This window comes from Hyaena hyaena, unplaced genomic scaffold, assembly GCF_003009895.1.
Source record: "Hyaena hyaena isolate Hyena2069 unplaced genomic scaffold, ASM300989v1 scaffold_108, whole genome shotgun sequence".
Classification (NCBI taxonomy): Eukaryota; Metazoa; Chordata; class Mammalia; order Carnivora; family Hyaenidae; genus Hyaena; species Hyaena hyaena.
In genome coordinates this window covers 1,588,312-1,612,254 of record NW_024080741.1, presented here as the reverse complement: position 1 = coordinate 1,612,254, position 23,943 = coordinate 1,588,312, and the positions used below count along the sequence as shown (strand labels likewise).

At 36.2% G+C, this 23,943-nt stretch overlaps 1 protein-coding gene across 7 annotated transcripts in view; it reads left to right on the top strand.

The window, feature by feature from the left end:
• Nucleotides 1-23,943, top strand: part of WNK1 (WNK lysine deficient protein kinase 1) — a 150,581-nt gene that overhangs the window by 71,366 nt on the left and 55,272 nt on the right. For all 7 annotated transcript variants that reach the window (XM_039236340.1, XM_039236336.1, XM_039236339.1 and 4 more), the window contains exons 3-4: nucleotides 6,244-6,464; nucleotides 8,773-8,930. In XM_039236340.1, the coding sequence (XP_039092271.1) occupies nucleotides 6,244-6,464; nucleotides 8,773-8,930 (379 nt within the window). The remainder of the gene's footprint in view (nucleotides 1-6,243; nucleotides 6,465-8,772; nucleotides 8,931-23,943) is intronic.

Below are 23,943 nucleotides of genomic sequence, written 5' to 3'. Positions count from 1 at the left end.
TCTTGATCCATTCATCTGTTGATGGACACTTAAATTGCCTTCATTTTTGAAGGATACTTTTGCTAGATAAAAAATTCTTGGTTGATGGTTGGAAAATCCCTTTCAGCACTTTATATGTCATTCCTCTGCCTTCTAGCCTCCATGGTTTCTGCTGAAAAACTGGCTGATAATCTTGTTGAGGATCTCTTTATCATGGGGAGTTGCTTCTTTTTTGCTTTCAAGATTCTCTCTGGTCTTTGGTTTTCGGCAGTTTGAATGTAATATATCAGTGTGAATCTCTTTGTGTGTATCCTTCATGGAGTTTGTTGAGCTTCTTAGATATGTAGAATCATGTCTTTTATCAAATTTAGAAAGTGTGTGGCCATTATTTTATCAAATACTCTTTTTCCTTTCTTCTTATTTGGGGCTCCAGTTATGCATGTTGATCAGCTTGGTGGTATCCCACAGGACTCTTAAGCTCTATTGTATTTTCTTTATTTTTCTTTTCTTTCTGCTCCTCAGACTATATACTATTATCAGTAGAGTAAAAAGACAATTCACAGAATGGGAGAGGATATTTGCAAATCATTTAACTCAAAAGGGATTAATATCTAGTATATATGGAAAATTCTTAAAACTCAACTAACAAACCTATTCAGAAATGGGCAGAGGACTTGGATAGACATTTCACCTAAAAAGATATACAGATTGGCCCAGAAACAAATGAAAAAGATGCTCACCATCACTAGTTATTAGGGAAATACAAATCAAAATCACAAAGAGATACTACCTCATTCAGACCTGTTAGAATGGCTAGTATCAAGAAGACAAGGAAAACAAGTGTTAGCGAGAATGTGGAGAAAATGGAACTGTTGTGCACTGTTGGTGGACATATAAATTGATGCAGCCATTATGGAAAACAGTATGGGGAGGTTCCTCAAAAAATTAAAACTAGAACTACCATATGATCCAGCAATTTGACTTCTGGATATTTATCTGAAGAAAATGAAGACATTAATTTGAAAAGATATTGTACCCCATGGTCATAACAGCTTTATTTACATCAGCCAAGCCATGGAAGTAACTTACGTGTCCATCAATGGATGGATGGATAAAGAAGAGATGGTGTGTGTGTGTGTGTGTGTGTGCGCGCGCGTGCACACGCACATACATACATACTTATATACACAGTGGATTACATCCATTGTGTACATATGGATACATCCATAAAAAAAAATTTTGCCATTTGTAACAATGTGGATGGACTTGTAACAGTGTGGAATTATGCTAAGTTAAAGAAGATAAGAAAAACACTGTATGATCTCACTTCTATGTGAAATCTAAAAAAAAAAATTAAAAATAAAATACCCAACAACAACAAAAATAAATACAGAGAAGAGATTGGTGATTGCTCTAGGTGCAGAGATAGGGGTGGGTATGTGTAATGGGTGACAGTAGTCAAAAGTACAAGTTTTAGTTATAAAATAAGGAAGTCTTGGAATGTAATGTACAGCATAGTGACTATAGTTAATAATGCTGTGTTATATATTTGAAAGTTGCTAAGAGTAAATCTTAAAAGTTCTCGTTAGGGGCGCCTGGGTGGCTTAGTCGGTTAAGCGTCCGACTTTCGCTTAGGTCATGATCTCGCGGTTCGTGGGTTCGAGCCCCGCGTCGGGCTCTGTGCTGACTGCCAGCTCAGAGCCTGGAGCCTGTTTCAGTCTGTGACTCCCTCTCTCTCTGACCCTCCCCTGCTCACGCTGTCTCTCTCTCTCTCCTAGAAATAAATAAAAACATTTAAAAAAAAAAAAAAAAAGTTCTCGTCATAAGAAAAAATATCTGTGGTGATAGATGTTAATTAGACTTATTGTGGAGATCATTTTGCTATATATACAGATCATCTTGAATCATTATGTTGTACATCTGAGATAAATATAATGTTATATGTCAATAATATCTCTACTTAATCAGCATATAATCTAACACTTCTACTTGTGGGTTCATACCCAAAAGAATGAAACAGATATTTGTATACTCATATAGCTACAAGGTAGAAGCAGCCCAATTGTCTATTAAGGAAAGAATGGATAAGCAAAATCCGGTATTATATATACAGTGGAATATTTTTCAGCCTTAAATGGAAAGGAGGTTGTTCTAACATATGTTGTAATGCGTGAACCTTGAGGGCATTGCATGAAGTGAAATAAGTCAGTCACAAAAAGTCACATACAAATACTGTTTGATTTCACTTTATATGGGTTACCTAGAGTAGTCAAATTCATAAAATCAGAAAGTAGAATGGTAGTTGCAAGAGCCCAGATGGAGGAGGTTTTGGGGTAATTACTGTTTAATGGGTATAAAGTTTCAGTTTTTAAGATGAAAAGAGTTCTGTAGATAGATGGTAGTGATGATTGTCTAGTAGTATGAATTACTTAGTATCACTGTAAAACAGTAAATTTGGGGTTGCGTGGGTGGCTTAGGCAGTTAAGCGTCTGACTTCAGCTCAGGTCATGATCTCGCTGTTCATGAGTTCTGTCACCCCCCCCCACCCGCCATCACCCTCTGTTCTGACAGCTCAGAGCCTGGATCCAGCTTCAGATTCTGTGTCTCCCTCTCTCTCTGCCCCTCCCCTCCCCTCTCTCTCTCTCTTTCTCTCTCTCTCTCTCTCTCACACACAAACACACACACATAGTCTCTCTCTCTCAAAAAATAAACATTTTCTAAAAATATTTTTTAAAAAACGATACTCTGTCTCTCCCTCTGATTTTCTCCCCCACTTGCACGTGCACTCTCTCAAATTAAATAATTAATTAGTTAAATGGTAGATATTATGTGCATTTTATCTTAAACAAATAGGAAATCCGCTGTGTTGAATTTTCTCAAAAAAAAAAAAAAAACAGGTGGAACTATCAGTGTCTAACTCATGTTATGAAGCCAGAATAGCATTAATACCAAAACTTGATATATAGGAAAAGAAATTTTTTTCTATTGTTTCTTTTTCAAATATTTATTTATTTTTGAGAGACAGAGTGCATGGGAGAATGCCAGAGAGGGGGAGACAGAGGATCCAAAGTGGAAAGCGGGCTCTGTTCTGACAGCAGAGAGCCAGATGCAGGGCTTATACTCAGGAACTTAGATCATTACCTGAGCTGCAGTCAGTCCCTTAACCAACTGAGCTACTGAGCTATTTTTCAAGAGCAGTGTCCTTCATGAATATTGATGCAAAGGTCCTTTACAAAATAATAGCAAATTGGATCCAGCAATCACAATATATCCAGATCAAAGAGGGTATCACAAAATTGGTTTAACATTGAATTAATCTGTGTTATTCACCACATTAACAGAATAAAGGAGAAAAGTCATATGATCTTTCAAAATATGTGGGAAAGTATTTGACAATTCAGTATCTGTTCGTGGCTAAAATTAATTCTTAGTCAAAATAGGAATAGTAGGGAGCTTCTTCAAACTGAGAAACCGCATCCATCAAAAAGCCTATAGCTAGTGTCGAACTTAACTATTTCCCCTGAGATGAGGAACAAAAGCAAGAACGCTTTTTTTTGACCACTTACATTCATTGTTTTAGAGGCTCACCCATTGCAATAAGGCATAAATACAGGGAAAACTAGTATTACAGGCATAAAGATTGGAAAGGAAGAAATAATACCATTGCCCTTGATTGTAGATTACGTAATTGTTAACATAGAAAATTCCAGTGATTCTAAACAGATGTAATGAAGTGAAGAGATAAGTTAAGATATGGTTACCTATTTTATTGGATGACTGGGTAGCTCAGTCGATTGAGCGTCCGGCTTCAGATCAGGTCATGATCTCGTAGTTTGTGGGTTCGAGCCCTGTGTTGGGCTCTGTGCTGACAGCTCAGAGCCTGGAGCCTGCTTCAGATTCTATGTCTCCCTCTCTCTCTGCCCCTCCCTTGCTCATGCTCTCTCTCTGTCTCGAAAATAAATAAACTATAAAAAAAATTTTTTTTAAAGGTATAGTTACCTATTTTATATACTGGATCATTTTATAAATGATAATGATACTTGATCATTTTATGAATGATACAGACTCAACTTATCCCCAAAATTTTATCAAAGAATTTTTCAATTATACAGAAAAGTTGAAAGAATTACACAATGAACATTGTTTAAGATAAAATGCACATACATATATTCACTCCCTAGATTCCGTAGTTTATTAACTTGCTGTATTTACTTTACCGTATATCTCTATCTGATCATTCCCCTATCTTAATTTTGTTCATTCCAAAATAAGTTGTAGTATCAGTAATGTTTTGTGTATAAACACTTAAGTGCTCATTTCATTAAAGTTCTCATAGTGTATTTATATGCTTTGTTTTTCCTTACGGTGAAATTTAAATATAGAGAAAAGTGTAATCATAATGGTGTCTTCTGTGAGTTTGGACAAAGGCATTCACTCATGCAGTCAAAACTCTACTAAGGTATAGAACATTATTATTTTAGTAAATGCCTTTATGACTCTTCCTAGGCAGCCCTGACTCACCCACTAGAGGTAACTATTTTCAATATTTGTTTAAACCATAAAACCAACTTTCACCATTAGTTTTCTTTGATTACCTCGTCCAAATGAAGTGGAATTTCATTTCAGTTCTTGGATCAGCTTTTTAGTTAAAACCTCCTTGTGTGTGTGTGTGTGTGTGTGTGTTTTAAAGCAGTTGCTGTGGAGATTGTGTTTATATTTGTAACTTTTCATAATAAAGTTTGGGTTGATACTGTACAATTTCAAGTAAAGGAACCTTACACAGATAAAGTTTTAGTTATCCATGATACTTGTTTTTTATGCTATAATTTTTATGTATACTGCTTTTACATATTCTTTAGAACCTATACTACAGTGTTATAAATTGTCCTTTAATTAGCCATACATATTTTAAAGATTACCTGAGGCTAATGTAATCTTTTATATCTTCATACTTCTCCTGAATATTTTCAGAAAAAAAGCCAGTCCACAATCTTTATCTTTCCTGCAGTGAGTAGCATCAGAAATCTCTGTTCCATTCTTTTAGCATTAGCTGGGCTGCTTGGAATCTGCTGCTCTACATATACCTATTTCAGAATTCAGCTAGAGATTTGGGCAGAATGAAGATGCAGGATTTGGGGCTTCTCTTCTATACCACACTTCTGGGATTTCCCTCCTTTACTTTCTAGATCTCTGCGTCTACTGGAGCTCTCTGTGGTGATGAAAATGTTCTATATCTGTACTGTCCAGATGGTAGCCACTTGACACATGTGGCTGTTGATTACTTGAAATGTGGCTACTGCTGCTGGAAAATAGAATTTTTAATTTTAATTAATTTATATTTAAATATATTCACATTTATGTAGTGAATACTATATTGATCAGACTATCATTATGGAAAGTTCTGTTGGACAGCATTATTCTAGCTGCTGTGGTCATCTTAAACTCTGTCCTCCCATTCCTCAGCTAATAAGGCTATAGGCTTCTATTTTGATTTGAGCTGACCTACGGAGTCAGGCTGGAGCCTTTCCTCAACTAAGAAGATTTAGAAAATAGGAAGCTCAAGCAGTGCTTTTTTTCCCTAATGTGAACTCCCTTCCAATTTATGCCAGATTTTGATTGCTCTCCAGAACCTTGAAGTAGGTGTCTTTTGTATATTTTTACTACAGTTTATAATTACTTCTGTGTGTACTAAGAATTATTCCACCATTTACCAGAAATCAAACTCTACCCCTTAACTTTTATTTTTTATTTGTATCACTGTTGTTTATTTTTCTACCTCTTAACTTTGAAGTTACTTTAGTGACCCAATTTTAAGGAATTCATTTTTTGTGCATTGTTATTAGAATTCATTTACCAGGGGCGCCTGGATGGCTTAGTCGGTTAAGCATCCAACTTTTGCTTAGGTCATGATCTCGCGGTTTGTGGGTTCGAGCCCCGCGTCGGGCTCTGTGCTGACTGCCAGCTCAGAGCCTGGAGCCTGTTTCAGAGTCTGTCACTCCCTCTCTCTCTGACCCTCCCCTGCTCACACGTCTCTCTCTCCTAGAAATAAATAAAATTAAAAAAAAAAGAATTCATTTACCAACCACTTACTATCATCCTTTCCCCTTTAACTTTGCTAAAAGTATCACTAACCTTTAAGGTTACTGAATCTTAATATCGTAAACTTGATATTCCCATCTCAGATATGCTAGAATTTAATGGAATTCTTCAAAGCAGTTACCTCATATCATTGATAACCTGTTTGGTATACTTTGCTTTTTCTAGGTATCTGAAAAGGTTTAAGGTGATGAAGATCAAAGTTCTAAGAAGCTGGTGCCGTCAGATCCTAAAAGGACTTCAGTTTCTTCATACTCGAACTCCACCTATTATTCACCGAGATCTTAAGTGTGACAACATCTTTATCACTGGCCCTACAGGCTCAGTCAAGATTGGAGACCTAGGTCTGGCAACCCTGAAGCGGGCTTCTTTTGCCAAGAGTGTGATAGGTATGTTTCAGGTGTACCTTGCATCCTAGCTGGGTTTCTGATACTCCTTTTATTTAGAAACCTGACCTTCTCAGGTTTTATTATGTGAAATAAACCTTTAGAAATTCATAGCTTGAAATCAGAAAGTGATCAGTTATTATGAGACGTGGAGTTCTCTGTATGTGTCTAGAATCATCTTGAAGACTAACAGTGGTTTGTAAAATTATGTGAAGTGAACTTTGTTGACAAAACCTTATGTAACTATCATTCTTATTGGACTGTCCTGTTGATACTTAGTATTATATACTTATTTATATAATAAATATAGAGTTACTCAAAAGAAACTGAATTTATATATAGTTTAGTTTCTAAAAAAAAGTATTAGATACATATTATTCAAAAGTATCAACCTGTTAAGACTTAATTTTAAAAGGGGAAAATAAGAGTTATTCTGAAAGCTTGGTTTTCTCAGATTTTTTCTTATAGCTAGCTAGCTTCAGAACATCTATCTGAAACAGGGCTTTTTTTCACCCTTAGTAGTATTTGCGGTTGGATAGCTCTTTGTTGTAAGGGGTTTCTTGTGCATTGTAAGATTATTTAAATGATGTCAGGAGCACACCCCTTTTAAGCTCGTGTGACTCCCCTCTCCCCTGCAGCCAGTTGTTAACATCAAAAATGTCTCTGGACATTGCAAAATGTCCCCTGGTAACAAAATCGCCTCCTTGTTGAGAATCACTGACCTAAAGAACAAGGCTGTCCTTTCAGGCTTTCAACTATATGTTAGAGATTTGCAGCTGGAAAAATAATTTAATGCTTATTATTTTGATAAGATTTCACTCTCTGAAGAGGACATGAGATTTTTAACACTTGAAATCACATACACTTTATTCTCCCTCGCAAAAGTGGTGACAACAAGGAAACCATTATTTTTTAAGTGGGCTAGAATTTTATGTATTTATAAGAAAACCATATAACACCAGTAATGTGTACATTCTTATAAACTAGTGTTCTCATTAGAGGGAACCTGGGTGGCTCAGTCAGTTAAATGTCTAACTTCAGCTCAGGTCATGATCTCACAGTTCATGAGTTCCAGCCCTGCATCTGGCTCTGTGTGACAGCTCAGATCCTGGAGCCTGCTTCAGATTCTGTGTCTCCCTATCTTTCTGCTCCTCCCCAAATCGTGCTCTGTCTCTGTCTTCTCTCTCTACCCACCCCCATCTCTCTCTCTGTCTCTCAAAAATAAATATAAAAAAAAATTATAAAAACAGCAGATTAATAAGAATTAGAAAAGAGTTACTTAAAGCTGAATTTCCTTTTTGCCATGTTACAGGAAAAGGAAAAACATTTCTTTGATACTTTTTAGCACCTTAAACATCTCTGACCTAGGAGAGGGTTGGGTTTTGTTTTTTGTTTTTCTTTTTTGCTTAAATCATGTGCCTGTTACTGGAAATATCCTATAATTTGAGGTATCCAGAATTAATTTCTTTGGAAACATTAGAAAACCTGGTCTATGGAATCACACATGCTATGCTCATAACTCAGTCTGTGTTTGAGTGTATTTGGTTTTTGCCTGTAAGATGTCCCTCACTATATTTCTTGTATCTGCAATAGGCTTATTTGTATACTGCAGGTGGTATGGTAAGTATGTGAAGAAAGGGGCTCTGGTGAGTGGCCTTTATAGACAATTACACTTTATTTTATTCTTTTAAAAAACATTGAGTATTGGATTTTTCACTGCAAGGTCGCCTTAAAAAGGGAAACTGATTAGGTGAATGTTAATGGCAAAAACATTAGCTGTAAATATGATCCTTGCAGCTGTCCTACAGTAGGGGGCAGACAAGTATTTTGATCTTTTTTTAACCATCCTGTCTTACTGGTAGATACTATATCTTTATTTCTTAATAGTCTCTTACCTTTTCCTTCTGTTTGTTTTCATGATGAGTTACATCAATTTATCTCATATTCAAGTCTCTATTTTGACATTGTATAACATTAATCCATTTGGAACAGTAAATAGACACTTGACCCTGTTCCAGTTTCTTTTATGAAGGCCATGCAGCAGAAGATGTAGAAGATTATTTGGTGGGACAGACTAAGAGTTTCTTCCTCCTCCCTGCTCCTGCCACTCTATTGTCCCTTCCCTTCCCTCCTCCCCTCCCCTCTTCCCTTCTCTCCCCTCCCCCTCCCTCCCTCTCCCCTCCCCTCCCTCTCCCCTCCCCTCCCCTCGGCTTTCTTCTGTCTCACAGGTCAACCCCTCTGCTTCTCCTCCAGGTGAGTAACATCTGTAGCTTCTGCTCACATTAAGTCTGAATTGTTCTTTTAATTTAAGGTACCCCAGAGTTCATGGCCCCTGAGATGTATGAGGAAAAATATGATGAATCTGTTGATGTTTATGCTTTTGGGATGTGCATGCTTGAGATGGCCACATCTGAATACCCTTACTCAGAGTGCCAGAATGCTGCGCAGATCTACCGTCGAGTGACCAGTGTAAGTCTTCTCCTAAATGATGAATGAGCTTAAGTTACATCTGAAAAGGAATGCCAAGCTGGATAACATCCAGCCATGCAAAACGGAACAATGGTAGAAAGCACACTCAGTTGTTAGGAGAAGAGGGAGTTGAAGGACTTTATTTCTGCTGATTTAGTGAAAGCAAAAATAAAGATTAAAGAGTACCAGTATATTCTGGATACTCCTTGTATTCATTTAAACCTTTTTTTTTTTTTTTTGAGATATATTGTGTTTAAAAATACTGTCATTACTAGTTTTCAACCCCCCTATTTATTCATCTAAGTTCTCATTCCTTCCCACCATAAAAGGTTTTATCTGAGTTAAAAAGTAGTGCTCTTAAGTTGCTTTGTTCACAGACTTTTCCTTAAATGTTTTAAAATTGATTCATGAATTTATTAAATCATTTTTAAGTACCACAGGTTTTAAGGCCTAACAGTAATTTCTAGATCATCTAATACCCTAACTTATTAAGATACTTCAACCCGTTATATTGGCTTAAAGTCAGTGTTCAAAATAGGGTCCATCAAGGTCCATGGAAAATATTTTACTATTATGTCTCTCTTTTTTTAAATGTTTTATTTTTTTTGAGAGAGAAAGAGTGAGCGAGCAGGGGAGGCACAAAGATAGACACAGAATCCGAAGCAGGCTCCAGACTGTCATCACAGAGCCTAATGTGGGTCTTGAACCCACGAACTGTGAGATCATGACCTGAGTCAAAGTCGCACGCTCAACCAACTGAGTCACCCAGGCACCCCTGTTAATATCTCTTAATCTACAACTATTTTATTCCCTACTTCCTTTTTCTCAGGCTGGGTGAGAGCGAGAGAAAAGTAGTAAATGTAGTTAGTTTAGCCTTCAGATAATTCTGAATATGTATCCTGATCACATTTCTACAGTTTTGCCCTTAGAAAGTTCATCTGCTTTGCCTCTTAGAGGTCTATCTATGAATTTCAATTTCAAGTTTTTATTATTATTATTCCTCTTTCTTCCTCCAGTGCCTAATAATTTACACCATTCCTTTCTCCTTTGACGTTAAGATGGGCCATTTACTGGGTGGTTCCCCCCTGTATTTTATTTAGAATTCTTGAAACCTCAGGAAGTATATTTGATTTCTTGGTTTTTTTACTCACTACTTCCTATTTATTAGGTTCTTGGTTCAAAATAACTCTTAGATATAAGCCTTCTTCATTCCCATTGTCAGAACTCTGATACCTTAACTTCACATCTTACACTATCATCCCAAAGTGATTAACATTATGAATTTGTTTTTCTACTTCACTTGAACTAGTTGAACTTTTTTGTTGTTTCTTTTTGGTATAAGGAACTTATATGGTAGCAGTTTGCTTGTGAAAGCATGTAGAAATTCTTACTATCTTTACTATTCCTCACTTTTATCTAACCACCTTTTTTAAGTCAAGCCAGTTCTCTCTTTATTGTCTTGCACATATGCTATATCCTTCCCTTTTTTCCCTGTCCATTTGTACGCGCTCTTCTGCTATCCACTCATTCTTATTCCGTATTTAACAGACTCCCCTGACAAAATTTTTTCTGATGAGCCTCTCTGCATAATGATTTTTGCCTTCTCTGAGCTGAGCTTCTCAACTGATCGGAATCATAGTTTTATTTGTAATTGATTATTTTACTTATGAGTTCAAAAATTGAATTAATAAAGCATTTAAAATGGTGCTCAGTGTTATATATAAGTACTTGCTGTTTATTTTTATTACTTTATATTATTCTTTAAAATTTGTAATCTTTATATAAAGTATTTCTTTATTCTTATCTTTAGTAGTTTTTAGTATCTTTTAGTATCCCATATATAAGTCTCAAATGCAAATACATGTGACATTTTCTGAATCCCTGCTACATGCCAAGTACAGAGTAATTAAAGATGAATAACATACATATTCCCTGTCTTCAGAAAACTAGCTCTAATAAGAAAGATCAATGTGTAAGCAAACAGTTGTATGATACAAACAATTGTATCATATACAGTATGATGATAATAGCTTATTGGCTGTTTGTAGTTCTTTTTTTCCTTCGGAAAAATTCCTATTCAGATCCTTTGCTCTTTATTTATTTTTGAGGGTGGTGTGGGGAGGGGCAGAGAGAGAGGGAGACACAGAATCTGAATCAGGCTCCAGGTTATGAGCTGTCAGCACAGAGCCCGATGCAGGGCTCAAACTCACAAACTATGAGATCATGACCTGAGCCAAAGTCAGACACTCAACCGACAGAGCCACCTAGGTTCTCCTTTTGCTCATTTTCTCAGTTAGTAAAAGGCGAAAGATTTATGCAATCTGAAGAGAAACCAGACTATTCATTTTCTCAGTTAGGATAATTGAGTTGTACAAGTTCTTTTTTTTTTTTTAATTTTTTAAAAATGTTTTTTTATTTATTTCTGAGAGACAGCAGGGGTGGAGGGAGGGGGTCAGAGAGACAGGGAGACACAGAATCTAAAACAGACTCCAGGCTCTGAGCTAACTGTCAGCATAGAGCCCGACTCGGGGCTCGAACCCACGAACTGGAGATTATGACCTACGCCGAAGTCGGATGCTTAACCAACTGAGCCACCCAGGCGCCCCTGTACAAGCTCTTTGTATATTCTAGATAGAAGTCCTTTTTGAGATAGTTGATTTCCAATTATTTTCTCCCATTCTGTCAGTTGTCTTTTCATAATAGTGTCACTATCTTACTAGTACCCTTTGAGATACAAAAGTTTTTCATTTTGATGAAATCGGTTTATATGTTTTATCTTTTGTTTTGCTCATGCTTTTGATGTCATACCTGAGAATCCACTGCCAAGTCTCAAGTCATGAACATTTAGTGTTTTCTTTTGGGAATTTTATAGTTTTATAGTTCTTAACAATTAAATTAGATCTTTAATTCATTTTGAGTGTGTTTTTGTATGTGGTGGCATGAGGTAAGGGTTTTAACTTGGTTTATTTGTTTGTGACAACTATCCAGTTGTCCCAGCACCAATTGTTGAAAAGACTACTCTTTCTCCATTGAATGGTTTCACCCTTGCTGAAAATGAGTTAACCATAGGCACATGGGTTTATATCTGGACTCTCAGTTCAGTTCCATGTATCAGTATGTCTTGATTACCATTGCTTTGTAGTAGTAAGCTTTGAATTGGTAAGTGTGAGTCCTTCTATTTATTCTTCAAGTTTTGGCTCTTCTTGGTCTTTTGTAACTATGTATAAATTTTAGAATCAGCTTGTCAATTTTTACAATTCAGCTGAAATCCTGATACATACAGCATTGAATGTATAGATAAATTTGGAGAATATTGCATCTTGACCATACTGAGTCTTCTGGTTCATTAACATGGGATGTTTATCCAATTACTTAGGTCTTTTGTAATTTTTTCCCAGTGGTATTTTATAGTGTTCGGAGTATAAGTCTTATACTTCTTTTATTAAGTTTATTCTTGAGTAGTGTGTGTGGGAGGGCGCTATTATAAATGGAATTGAATTTTTATTTTAATTTTTGATTATTTATTACAAATACTGTTGGTTTTACATATTGATTTTAAATCTAACAAGCTTACTGAATATATTAATTCTAATAGTTTTTTAGTAGATTGCTTAGGGTTGTCTGTATACAAGATCATTTGATCTGCACATATAGCTCTTAAAAAATACAAGGCTAGGCAAGTGTGGGTGTATGCTTTACTTGTAAGAAAGAATTGGAAAAAAAGGCTGACTCTTAGTTTAATGAACAGAATTTCAGGATAATGTTGAAAAAGCAAAAGACTGGGTAAGAGTTGGCTTCTGGGAATTTTCTAATGAGAAAAAAGAGAACTGTCTCTTGATATGTTAGATTCCATTCCCGTTATATTTATACAGTCTGTGTATGTGAGAAGATGAACACATAATTCTCAACTTTTTCAGTGAAATAACCAATAAGTGTTTATTTTTAAAAATTAACTATGAGAATAATAAATTAAATTTCATAAATAAGTTACTTTTATGTTTTTACTTTTCCTAAGAGTACTTTGCCCTTTAAATTGGCTTGGATTTTATTTCCTTTCATTAACTCTCCTGATTTTGCTAGAAATGACAGAATAGTTGACAGATTAAAATACTGAATTAAAACAAATCTGAACCACCGAATTGTTTTGATAGGTCTTGTATAAATCCTTATTTGGATTCAAATATGTGAATTTAATTTATTTTATTAAGTCTAATATTACATTAAAGTTACCTCACCAGATCTACTCATATTAATTTTTTAAACCTAATTTTATTTTCTTTTTTTAAGTTTATTTATTTTGAGAGAGAGCATGTGTGTGTGCAGGGGGAGGCCACAGAGAGGCGGGGAGAGAGCAGGCTCCACTCAGTGCAGAGCCCAACTTGGGGCTCAGACTCACTAAACCATGAGATCATGACCTGAGCCAAAGTCAAGAGTTGGATGCTTAGCGAACTAAGCCACCCAGGTGCCCATTAAACCTAATTTTCAAGGAAGAGTTGAGAGTTGGGGTATAGAGAGACACAGGAAACTATATATACCTGAAATGTTAGGTGGTTCACCAAGTATTTGATAGTTTTCAGGGGCGATTATAACAAAGTACTACAAACTAGGTGATTTAAACCAGAAATTTATTGTCTCACAATTTTGAGACCAGAAGTCCAAAATCAAGGTTTTAGCAAAGTCAGTTTAGCAAGTTTTCAGCTCTCTCTGAAACATGGAGGAGATAACTTTTCATTGCCGCTTACCTTTTCATGGTTTGTCAGCAATCCTTGGCATTCGTTGGCTTGTATCTGCAGCATTTCAGTCTCTGTCTCACATGTTCTCCTCTCCTCTGTCTGTGACTCCTCTTCTTATAAGGACACCAGTCAGATTATAAGGGCCCACCAGACTCCAGGATGACCTCATCTTAACTAATTACAATTGCAGGGATCCTATTTTCTTTCTCCCCTCCCCTCCCCCAACCCCTCCTCCTTCCCTTCCCTTTCTTGTTTATTTATTTTGAGAGAGAGAGAAAGCTCTAGTCAGGGAGGGGCAGAGAGAGAGAAAGCTCTAGTCAGGAAGAGGCAGAGAGAGGTGGGAGTGGGGGAGGGAGAGACTCTCAGCAGGCTCCACTGCTGTCAGCACAAAGACCGGCAGTGGTGCTCAAACCCATGAACGGAACCCACAAACCTGAGCTGAAGTCAGATGCTTAAACCACCTGAGCCTGGTAACTAACTGTCTGGGTTTTAACTGTTTCTTCCCCTTCAACAATGATCCTATTTAAATAAGGTCACATTCTGAGATACTGAAGTTAGAATTCATATCTTTTTTTTTAAGAGAGAGTGAGCGAGCAGGGGAAGGGGGGCAGAGGGAGAGAGAAAATCTTAACCAGGCTCCACACTTAGCACAGAGCCTGATGTGGGGCTTGATCCCAAAATCCTGGGATTATGACCTGAGCTGAAATCAAGAATTGGATACTCAACCAGTTGAGCCACTTAGGCAGCCCAGTATTTTAATATATCTTTTGAGAGGACACAGCTCAACCTGTAAGAGTTCATGGCTTCATCCAACAAATATTTAGGTCTGCTTTCTTTGTTCCAGACTTTTTTCTGGATACTCGGTATTAAATATTCTTGTTAAGTAAAACTTGAATCTTTGTCTCTTAAGAACTTATTAGGGGAAGAAACAGTTAAGCCCAGACAGTTAGTTACCATATGGTATAAAAACAATTACTCTAGGGATAGGTACTTAATGTAAGCATATAACAGTGGTGCCTAATTGAGTTTGGACAGGTTGGGGAAATGATTAAAAAGGGAGAGACTAAGATAGTATTATGTGTGAGAAATCTATATATTTGTATGTCTGTAGAGTTTGGAAGCAGGAAAAGAAAAACAAAGGACAATAAATAAGAGGAAAAGAGAGCTTAGACTATACTCCAGCATTCAAGGAACCATTGCAGCACTTTACAACTGGGTAGTTGTAATAAGATCAGACTTAAATTTTAAATAAAAAAACAATTATTCTGGCTCCAGAGTACACAATGGATTTATGAAGAAAGACTAGAAGCTGAAAACCCTGTCAAGAGGCTGTTGGAGTAATCTGAAGGAATGACTGATAGATTAGGATTTGCAGTAGAGAGTGAATGGATAAAAGGTTTATTTTCTTTATGAATTAGAATTCAGTTAAGCTAAGTTCTTTTTGACTTACCATTTATGAAAATAAACATGGGATAAATAACCATTGTAAATATATATCCTCTTAAGAAAAGATGAATCTTGATCATTAAACTTGATGGGGCGCCTGGGTGGCTCAGTCAGTTAAGCATCTGACTTCAACTCAGGTCATGATCTCATAGTTCGTTGGTTCTCACAGTTCATTGGTTCGAGCCCTGCGTTGGGCTCTGTGCTGACAGCTCGGAGCCTGGAGCCTGTTTCAGATTCTGTGTCTCCCTCTCTCTCTGCCCCTCCCCACCTCAAGTTCTGTCTCTCTGTGTCTCAAAAATAAACATTTAAAAAAACTTTTTTAAAAAATAAAAAAAAACTTCATTATGAGGTTAAATATATAATGTTAAATTTTCAGACTGTAAAATTTATAATCTGTATCTGGAATGATTTATATATGTTATTTACTAACTTACCACATATTATTACTTTTATTCATTCCATCCATTAAACCGGGGATTAATGAACTCCGATCGATGGGCCAGATCTAGCTTGTTGTACAGTGTACAACCCATGACTAAGAACAGTTTCCACATTTTAAGTGATTGGGGGGGGAATCAAAAGAAGAAAAAATATGTCATGTGAACATTTCAGCGTTCATAAATAAAGTAATAAAGCACAACCACACTTGTTTCTTTCTTTTTTTTTTTTTTTAATATTTTTATTTATTTCTAGGAGAGAGAGACAGTATGAGCAGGGGAGGGTCAGAGAGAGAGGGAGATACAGACTCTGAAACAGGCTCCAGGCTCTGAGCTGGCACAGAGCCCGACGCGGGGCTCGAACCCACGAACCGCGAGATCATGACCTAAGCGAAAGTCGGATGCTTAACCGACTAAGCCACACAGGCGCCCCAACACTTACTTATTTCTGTATTATCTTTGTTTTCACACCTTTGTTTTCACACATTACAGTGCAGAGTAACTGGAACAGAATGTGTGTTCTGGAAAGCTTAAAATAGGTACTCTCTGGGCTCTTAACAGAAAAAGTTGTTGAGGGGCACCTGAGTGGCTCAGTCAGATAAGCCTCCAACTTCAGCTCAGGTTATGATCTCACTGTTACCAAGTTTGAGTTCGAGCCCTGTGTCGGGCTCTGTGTTGACAGCTCAGAGCCTGCAGCCTGTTTCAGATTCTGTGTCTCCCTCTCTCTCTGCCCCTCCCCCACTCACATTCTGTCTCTCTCAAAAATAATTAAACATTTAAAAAAATTTTTTTAAAAAAGAAAAGAAAAAGTTGTTGACTCCTATTGTAAACATGTCACCAGAAGTTAAAAATTCTCCACTGAAGCGTTCTACAAGTAATTACTAACCTGTGAAAGTAATAATGTTCCTCTATTAGAATGCTATTTACCTCTGTACTTACAGTAGACACAAGAATCTTCATACAAGCAGCCACTTAAATTATTAACTATAAAAATTTGTGGGGGTCTTTTATCTCAGAAGTGGAGCTATGGGTTGCCTGGGTGGTTCAGTCTTAAGTGTCCAACTCTTGACTTTGGCTCAGGTCATGATCTCACGGTTTGATCCCCAGTTTTTCAGTGGCCATACTTTTTAAGTATCGGCCTAAGAAATAACATCTTAAACCCAGTATTACTGCTTGAGGTGATCATTCTGGATTTTAAACACGAAGATTTATGAACCAATAACTTATTTACCTTACATCAGTGCTGAATGTTTTGATATCAAACAGACTAGATATGAAATATACATTAGACAGCCATATATTTAAACATTCTCTGCTATCTCTCAGCCATAGCAGCCTCTTTTCATGGTCTTGGAATATTTCTATTTTGAAATGGGGATAAATTTTGTTATGTACGTGCAGACCTTGTTTTTTTGTAGACTGCCGTTAGAGACACTGATAGGAATTGACTGGGCTGTCTCCATTATTTAGTGATAATTATCTCTGATTAATTTGCTAATTCACTTATTTCTCTAAATGTTAGTATTGCAAATGTTATGAGGGATGATGGAATTTTAGGGTTTTTTTTATATATAAAGTGAAGTATAAAAATAACTGCTATTTACAGAAATCAAGTTATAAAATTTATGATAGTACCAGTTTTTTTAAATGTAAGTTTTATAGGTGGTCAATATTAAATTTTATCCTTGTTCTGTACCTAACCCAGAAAATATGATTAACTGATTAAAAATAATGACTGTGTAGGCTGAGTAGATGAAAAACATAGCTAACACTGTTGATTTTAAAAGTTTTTCACCAAAGGCTCAGGGCTAAAACCAGTATTTTAGAGTTATATGGCTTCAGACTATTAGGCAGATCTACTGTATGGCAGAAGCAGATCTACCATATGATCAGATAAATTTTATATGTTATTTGATAAAAGTATAAAAATTAATTTGATTTTAAGGAAGGCATTTGAGACACTAAAAACAAATGTATCTTTATTTACAGATGTAGACTCTAGTTCAAAATCCCCTTCTTAAATGAGAGAAGTCTTTCACGTTAATTTAATAGAACCTAGAAAGACCAGTATCACTTTTCGCATTCTTCATATCTACCATTTTGATTTTTTTCCTTTAAGGTAAAATTCACGTACCATAAAAATTCATTTTAAAGTGTACAATTCTGTTTTTTAAATATATTCATACTGAACCTTTCCATCACCCCCAAAAAGAAATCCCATATCTATTAGCATTCACTCTCCATTCCCCCTTCCAACGAGCCCCTGGCAACTATTCATCCATCTACTTTATATCTCTCTGGATTTGATTTGCCTGTTGTGGACATTTAATGCAAATGAAATCATACAATATATAACCATTGTGTTACACTTTGTTTTTCTGTTTTGCCTTTTGTGTTGTGCTTTGACTTAGCATAATGTTCTGAAGGTTTATCCCTGTTGTAGCATGTATTAGCATTTTGTTCTTTTTATGACTGAATAATATTCCATTGTATGGATGGATATACCACATTTGTTTCCCTTTAGTTCTACAGTTTCTTCCTCCTTCTCTTGTTAAACTGTCTGAATCTATAGCCACCCTCTCTTCCAGAGAGGGACTGCAGAACAGAAAGGATGAAATATATATTGTCTTAAAAGATTCTGTCTTAGAGCTTGATTTATCAAATCTTTGTACATACAGTATTGATACCATAGCATATGGCACATTGTAGGCACTTAGTAATCGTTTGAAAAATAAATGATTTAATTAATTAAAGGAATCCCAAGTATAGTCAGTTAGACACTATGTAAGTTTGGGAGATTGAATTAACCTTGCAAAACAGGAATGAAACTTAAGGTCACCTTTGAAATATTAACAAAGCTATCCTAAAATGAAATTGAATAATAGCAAGTAGAAACTGATAACACATATAAAAGCAATATGTTTTCTATGATGGGTAAAACCATTTGGTACCAAACGAGCAGAAAACAAAATCTTTAAAAGTAGTCAAAATTCCAGGACAAGAAGTACATTTGAAAAAGTTATCTATCTATGTATTTTCCATCAATTATCAAATCTCATAGTTGTAATTTCTAAACAACTATTTTATAAGTAACTCTTTACATTATGAGACTAGGTCTGTATTTTGTTGAAGTGTTTCACTATAATTTTTACCCTATAATCACTCTCACTTTATTCTCTGAGATTTCATAGGGAAAACCGAATCATAAGTTCACTTGCTAGTACCTCAGACATTTCAGGACAATTCCTGATTCATGAGTCCTTTCTCATTGAGACACATCATTTTCAGTTTTTAGAACTACAGGTTTCCCTCCCTGTCCACAAACAGAACATTCTTTTGAAATCTTTTGTAAGCTGAAAAGGCATAAAAGTGAAGGAACAATTATTATTAATATACATTCATATTAAATTTTTTGAGTATTCTCAGATTCCAAAAAATCTTCTTAGGCTTTTCTAATACCATAGGATATATCTTGCTAACAAATGCATAAAATAATAAAGCGCAGATGTTCACAGGCACAGTTTAAAGTTATGATGTCTTGCTGCTAAATGTAGCTCCTGGGGGAAGGAGCTCAGCCTTGCCACTCATGCTATGATGGCTCACCTGCAAAATAGGCCATGAACTCTACTTTTGGCTTTTTTCATAAAAGCAAAAATCCTTTTTGAATTTCTTTTGATTGGTGAAAACAGGTAGTAATGTAGGTAGGTATTTCATAAAAGCAAAGTGATGTGGGGCACCTGGGTGGCTCAGTCGGTTGAGTGACTCTTGATTTCGGCTCAGGTCATGATCTCATGTTTGTTGAGTTCAAGCCCTGCATCGGGCTTGGAGCTGAGTGTGGAGCCTGCTAGTGATTCTCTGTCTTCTCTGCCTCTCTCCTGCTCATGCTCTCTCCCTAAAAAAAAAAAAAAAAAAAAAAAAAAGGAAAATAAAGCAAAGTAGTGTGATGCAAACTTTCAAAAAGCAGGGGATACCTATTCCTTTGGATTTCTTGAGGGAAGGGGCCTCTATATGTAACTGAAAAAGGGAAGTGCTCTGCAGTTGTTTCCTTGACCTAGAAGAGACTAAATAGGAAGAAAAACCTAAGTGAAGATAAAGAACTTGATAAGGTTATAAAACATTGCAAAAGCCTGGTAGAGGTTTGAGATTCTGTCCATTAAGATATTTTGAGAAGAGATTAAGATAGCAATTACAGGACTTGAATGATTTAACTCACTGGCTGTCAAACTCTTTATCAGGACCCTTTATACTCCTAAAAATTATTGAGGACCCCAGAGAGCTTTTGTTCACTTATGTCTATTTTACTGTATTAGAAATTAACACAGAATTTTATAATGTAATAACATAATAAGCCCAATAATATGTTGACATCAATAACATTTTTACAGGGGCACCTAGGTGGCTCAATCAGTTAAGCATCCGACTTTGGCTCAGGTCGTGATCTTACATTTCATGGGTTCGAGCCCCGCGTTGGGCTCTGTGCTGACACTCAGCTCAGAGCCTGGAGCCTGCTTCAGATTCTGTGTCTCCCTCTCTCTCTGACCCTCCCCTGCTCATGCTATCTCTCTCTCAGAAATAAATAAAATATTTAAAAAATTTTAAAAATATTTTTACAAAAAATGACTTTTTCCAAAACTAAAAGATTTAGTGAAAAGACAGTATTTTTACATTTTTGCAACTGTCTTTAATGTCTGGTCAGCTGTATGAAATCTGTTGCATTATTTTTTTTTTTTGAAATGTATAAAGAAAATCTGGCCTCACACAGATATGTCATTAGAAAAGAGGTACCTTCCATGTCCTCTGAAAGAGTTTTGAAATCTACACTTTAAGAGTCTCTAATTAAATCTTAGTTCCCTGACCAGCAGAATTGCATCCCAGGGCACTTGTTAAAAATGTAAAAATTTTCACCTCATCCCAGGCAGATCAAATCAAAACCTGCATTTTACAAGATCCAACTGTGATTTGTTTGTATGTTAAAGTTTGAGAAGTGTGAGCTACAACAGTGATGACCTGAGGTCCTTTCCAGTTCTGTGTAACATAGACTAAATAAGATAATCCCAAAGTGTTATTTGAAAATAATTATTCCATCATTCATGAAACTTTTTTACTAGTATTAAAAGTAACCAGACTGATTTAGAAATGTTATCCTATTTAATTGCATTTTTTGTGACTTATTTAGGAGTTGCTTTTTCACTTTTTTATTTTTTTTAGAGAGAGCAATGCGAGTGGGAGAGAGAGAATCTCAAGCCGCCTCCACGCTCAGCGTGGAGCCCGATGTGGGGCACCATCCCATGGTCCTGGGATCATGCCCTGAGCCCAGATCAAGTCAGATGCTCAACAATTGAGCCACCCAGGTGCCCCAGGAGTTGCTTTTTTTAAAAAGCAAAATAATAGGTCAAGCTGTGGAAAAGATGTAATAAAAAGCTTGAGAAGTTCTTTAAGTCAGTGGAATTCTTGATTTCTAGGGATACTGTAGGTATTCACTTGTGGTTTATTTTTTCTCTCAGAAAATACAGTTCTGTATTATCTACAGTCCTTTATTCTGTCCTGTCAGTCGTTATATTTCTTACCTGGGAAATGCCGTCTTGATTTCACCAACCTTCATCTGCATCTTCTGACTTCCAATGAAGAATAACATTGGCCATGTCCTTTTTTAGTTTTCTAAAGTTTTTCTCATGTTTTGAGTGCTGAGATAAATGTGAGTCTTAAGTAAATATCAAGTTATACAATGATTTATATAATTATATAAGCAGTAATGATGACTCTTGTGTTGAAATGCACCTTGACTGTTAAGTCTGCTTTGTATATAAATTTAACTAACTTTTTAAAGTGTCTGTTAGTTAGAGGCACCTGGGTGGCTCAGTTGGTTAAAGTGTCTGTTAGCAGGGCGCGTGGGTGGCTTAGTCGGTTAAACGTCCGGCCTCGGCTCAGGTCATGGCATGATCTCAAGATTCGTGGGTTCGAGTCCTGCATCAGGCTCTGTGCTGACAACTCAGAGCCTGGAGCCTGTTTCAGATTCTGTGTCATAGTCTCTCTCTGCTCCTTCTCTGCCAGTGCTCTCTCTCGCTCTCACTCTCAAAAATAAATAAAAACATTAAAAAAAACTTAAAGTGGCTGTTAGCATCAGTGCCTAACTATTGCACATTTATTAAGGAAGCATGCTTGGTTATCTATTGAGAGACCATAGAGCTCCCTGAGGCAAATCCCCTACCATCCCCACAGATCCCTTACCACTACCACCAGCCAGTGCGCCTCTCACTCCATATTTCTGGTTTCCATCACAGATCTATTGTATACCTTAGTAGTAATCAATAAACATTGAAATAGTAATTAAAGGAAAGCAGATGGATTCCATAGACCTAAAGAAGTACGGGATTTTGATCTCCTTCAGAGGGTCAAAGACAGTGTTCCTGTAAAAGTATGTTTAATTTTAGAACTTTATTGGCCTACTGTGACAGAGGTGGTGAAGCAAATTTTGTATAATTATCAGTAGCTTCAGCTCCTTGGCACTCTTTACCAGGAATATTTTAGGATTTTTGGAAGAAGTTCATGCCAGTATCATTCCCTCTTCTATGTTCCCATCATACTATGCCTCTGTTTTATTAATACAATGTAATAATTATTGATATTAACTATTATCCCCCCTCCCCCATTAGAACTGAGCCCCTCAAGAACAGGTTTCTTTTTTCCTCTTGCAGAGCAATTCACTACTACATGTCTGACCCTGCAGTGGTGCACTGTCATACAAGTAGTGGGTGACAGCAGTGTAAATATTAATAAATAGTACATCCTTTGTGCCAGGCATTGCATTAAACACTTTGCATATGTTACATAATTCTTCCAGCAAACTGGGTTTGGAAAAGGGTAAATGCTATTATTAGCATTTTGTGAATATAGGTCTGAGGCCTAAGATTATATATTTAGAAAATAACAGAGCATTCTATTATTTTTGTTATTATCTGATCCCAGATCCCCTGCTTCTATCAAAATGCTGCATCAAATCCATAAATGTCAGTTAGAGTGTCAGTCTGTGACCTAAGGGTATTTAAACTTGTCTGTGTAAGTGCTGATGTGGAAGGGGTAAATATAGACAATATAGACTGTTGTTTAATAATTACATTCTACTGTGCACTGATAATAAATTGTTATATGTCATTGTTCTGTACATGCAATTTATTCAGGTCTGTACTTGAAATATTCCTTGTTCAGAGAGGCTTTCCCTAAAATATTTTTCAGTGTGCAAACACTTTGCTTCTAATCCTTCATAGTTTTAGTTTTCTTCATGGCTTTTGTCAGAGCCTTACGGTATTCATCTGAAGCCCCAATTAGTATGGATTCTATGGATTGGAGATTTTATTTGACTTGTTCTTCTTGTATTTGTAGTGTTTTGAGACTGGCAAGTCATAGGCACTCAGTATTTGTGAAATGAACACACAAATAAAGAATTGTAGAGAGTGAAACCCAATTTTACATTGCCTTTGGAGGAACTGGGCTCTGGAGTTGGGTCTGCTTGAGTTTAAATCCCAGCAGTGTCATTTCCTAGTTGTGATACCTTGGGCAGGTTATTTAATTTGTCTGAACCTAAGGGGTTTATGAGAATTAAATGAGTAATGCATGTAGAACATAACAAAGTGCCTGATGTGCAGTTATCAATCAGTACGTAGTAGGTATTGCCGTTATTATCATGTTTAACATCAGTATTATGTGCTTAGTAGTGAAGTAAGTTGTCTCTCATTCCATTCTTTATCCAGTGACATTTAGTAAACCACAGTTATAAAATGTGTTTAAGGAACTTACAGTCAAGTTTTAGAGTAGAGTGAATGAGCTAACATTTATTTGTAATTTTGCTTCTTGCCAATAACCTTGAAAGTGCCTTACATATACTATCTTATCTTTATCCTGGTAAGTAGATAATATCTTCATTTCACAGATACGAAAATAGAATCCGAGGTTAAGCATTTTGTCCCATGGACATGCAGAAGAAATAATAATAATAATAATAATAATGGTGGTGGTGGTGGTGTCAGAAGTCAGGCATCACTAATATGACATTAATAGAGACCTTAAAATTTTTTCTTTACTTGTTTTTTAACTTTTTTTTTAGACCTCAAGGGAAAAACATCTGAGAGTAAGGAAATTAGGGTACATAGACAGCCTAAGACTGGTATAGCAGGTTTTAGCCCTGTACAGAGAGGTTCATGATACCTGTTTAAAGGAGAAAAACTTCAGTTATCTTGAAAATCTGCCATTGGTAATGAGAAAATCCAAATAAGAGTAGTAATGTACTTAGCACAGTTTTTGTCTGCTACTAAAAGAATAGAAACTACAGTAAGCAATAGCGTCAGTTTTTTATATGAAGGATAGTGCACTTGAAGTTGGAACCATACACAAGCTTTCATG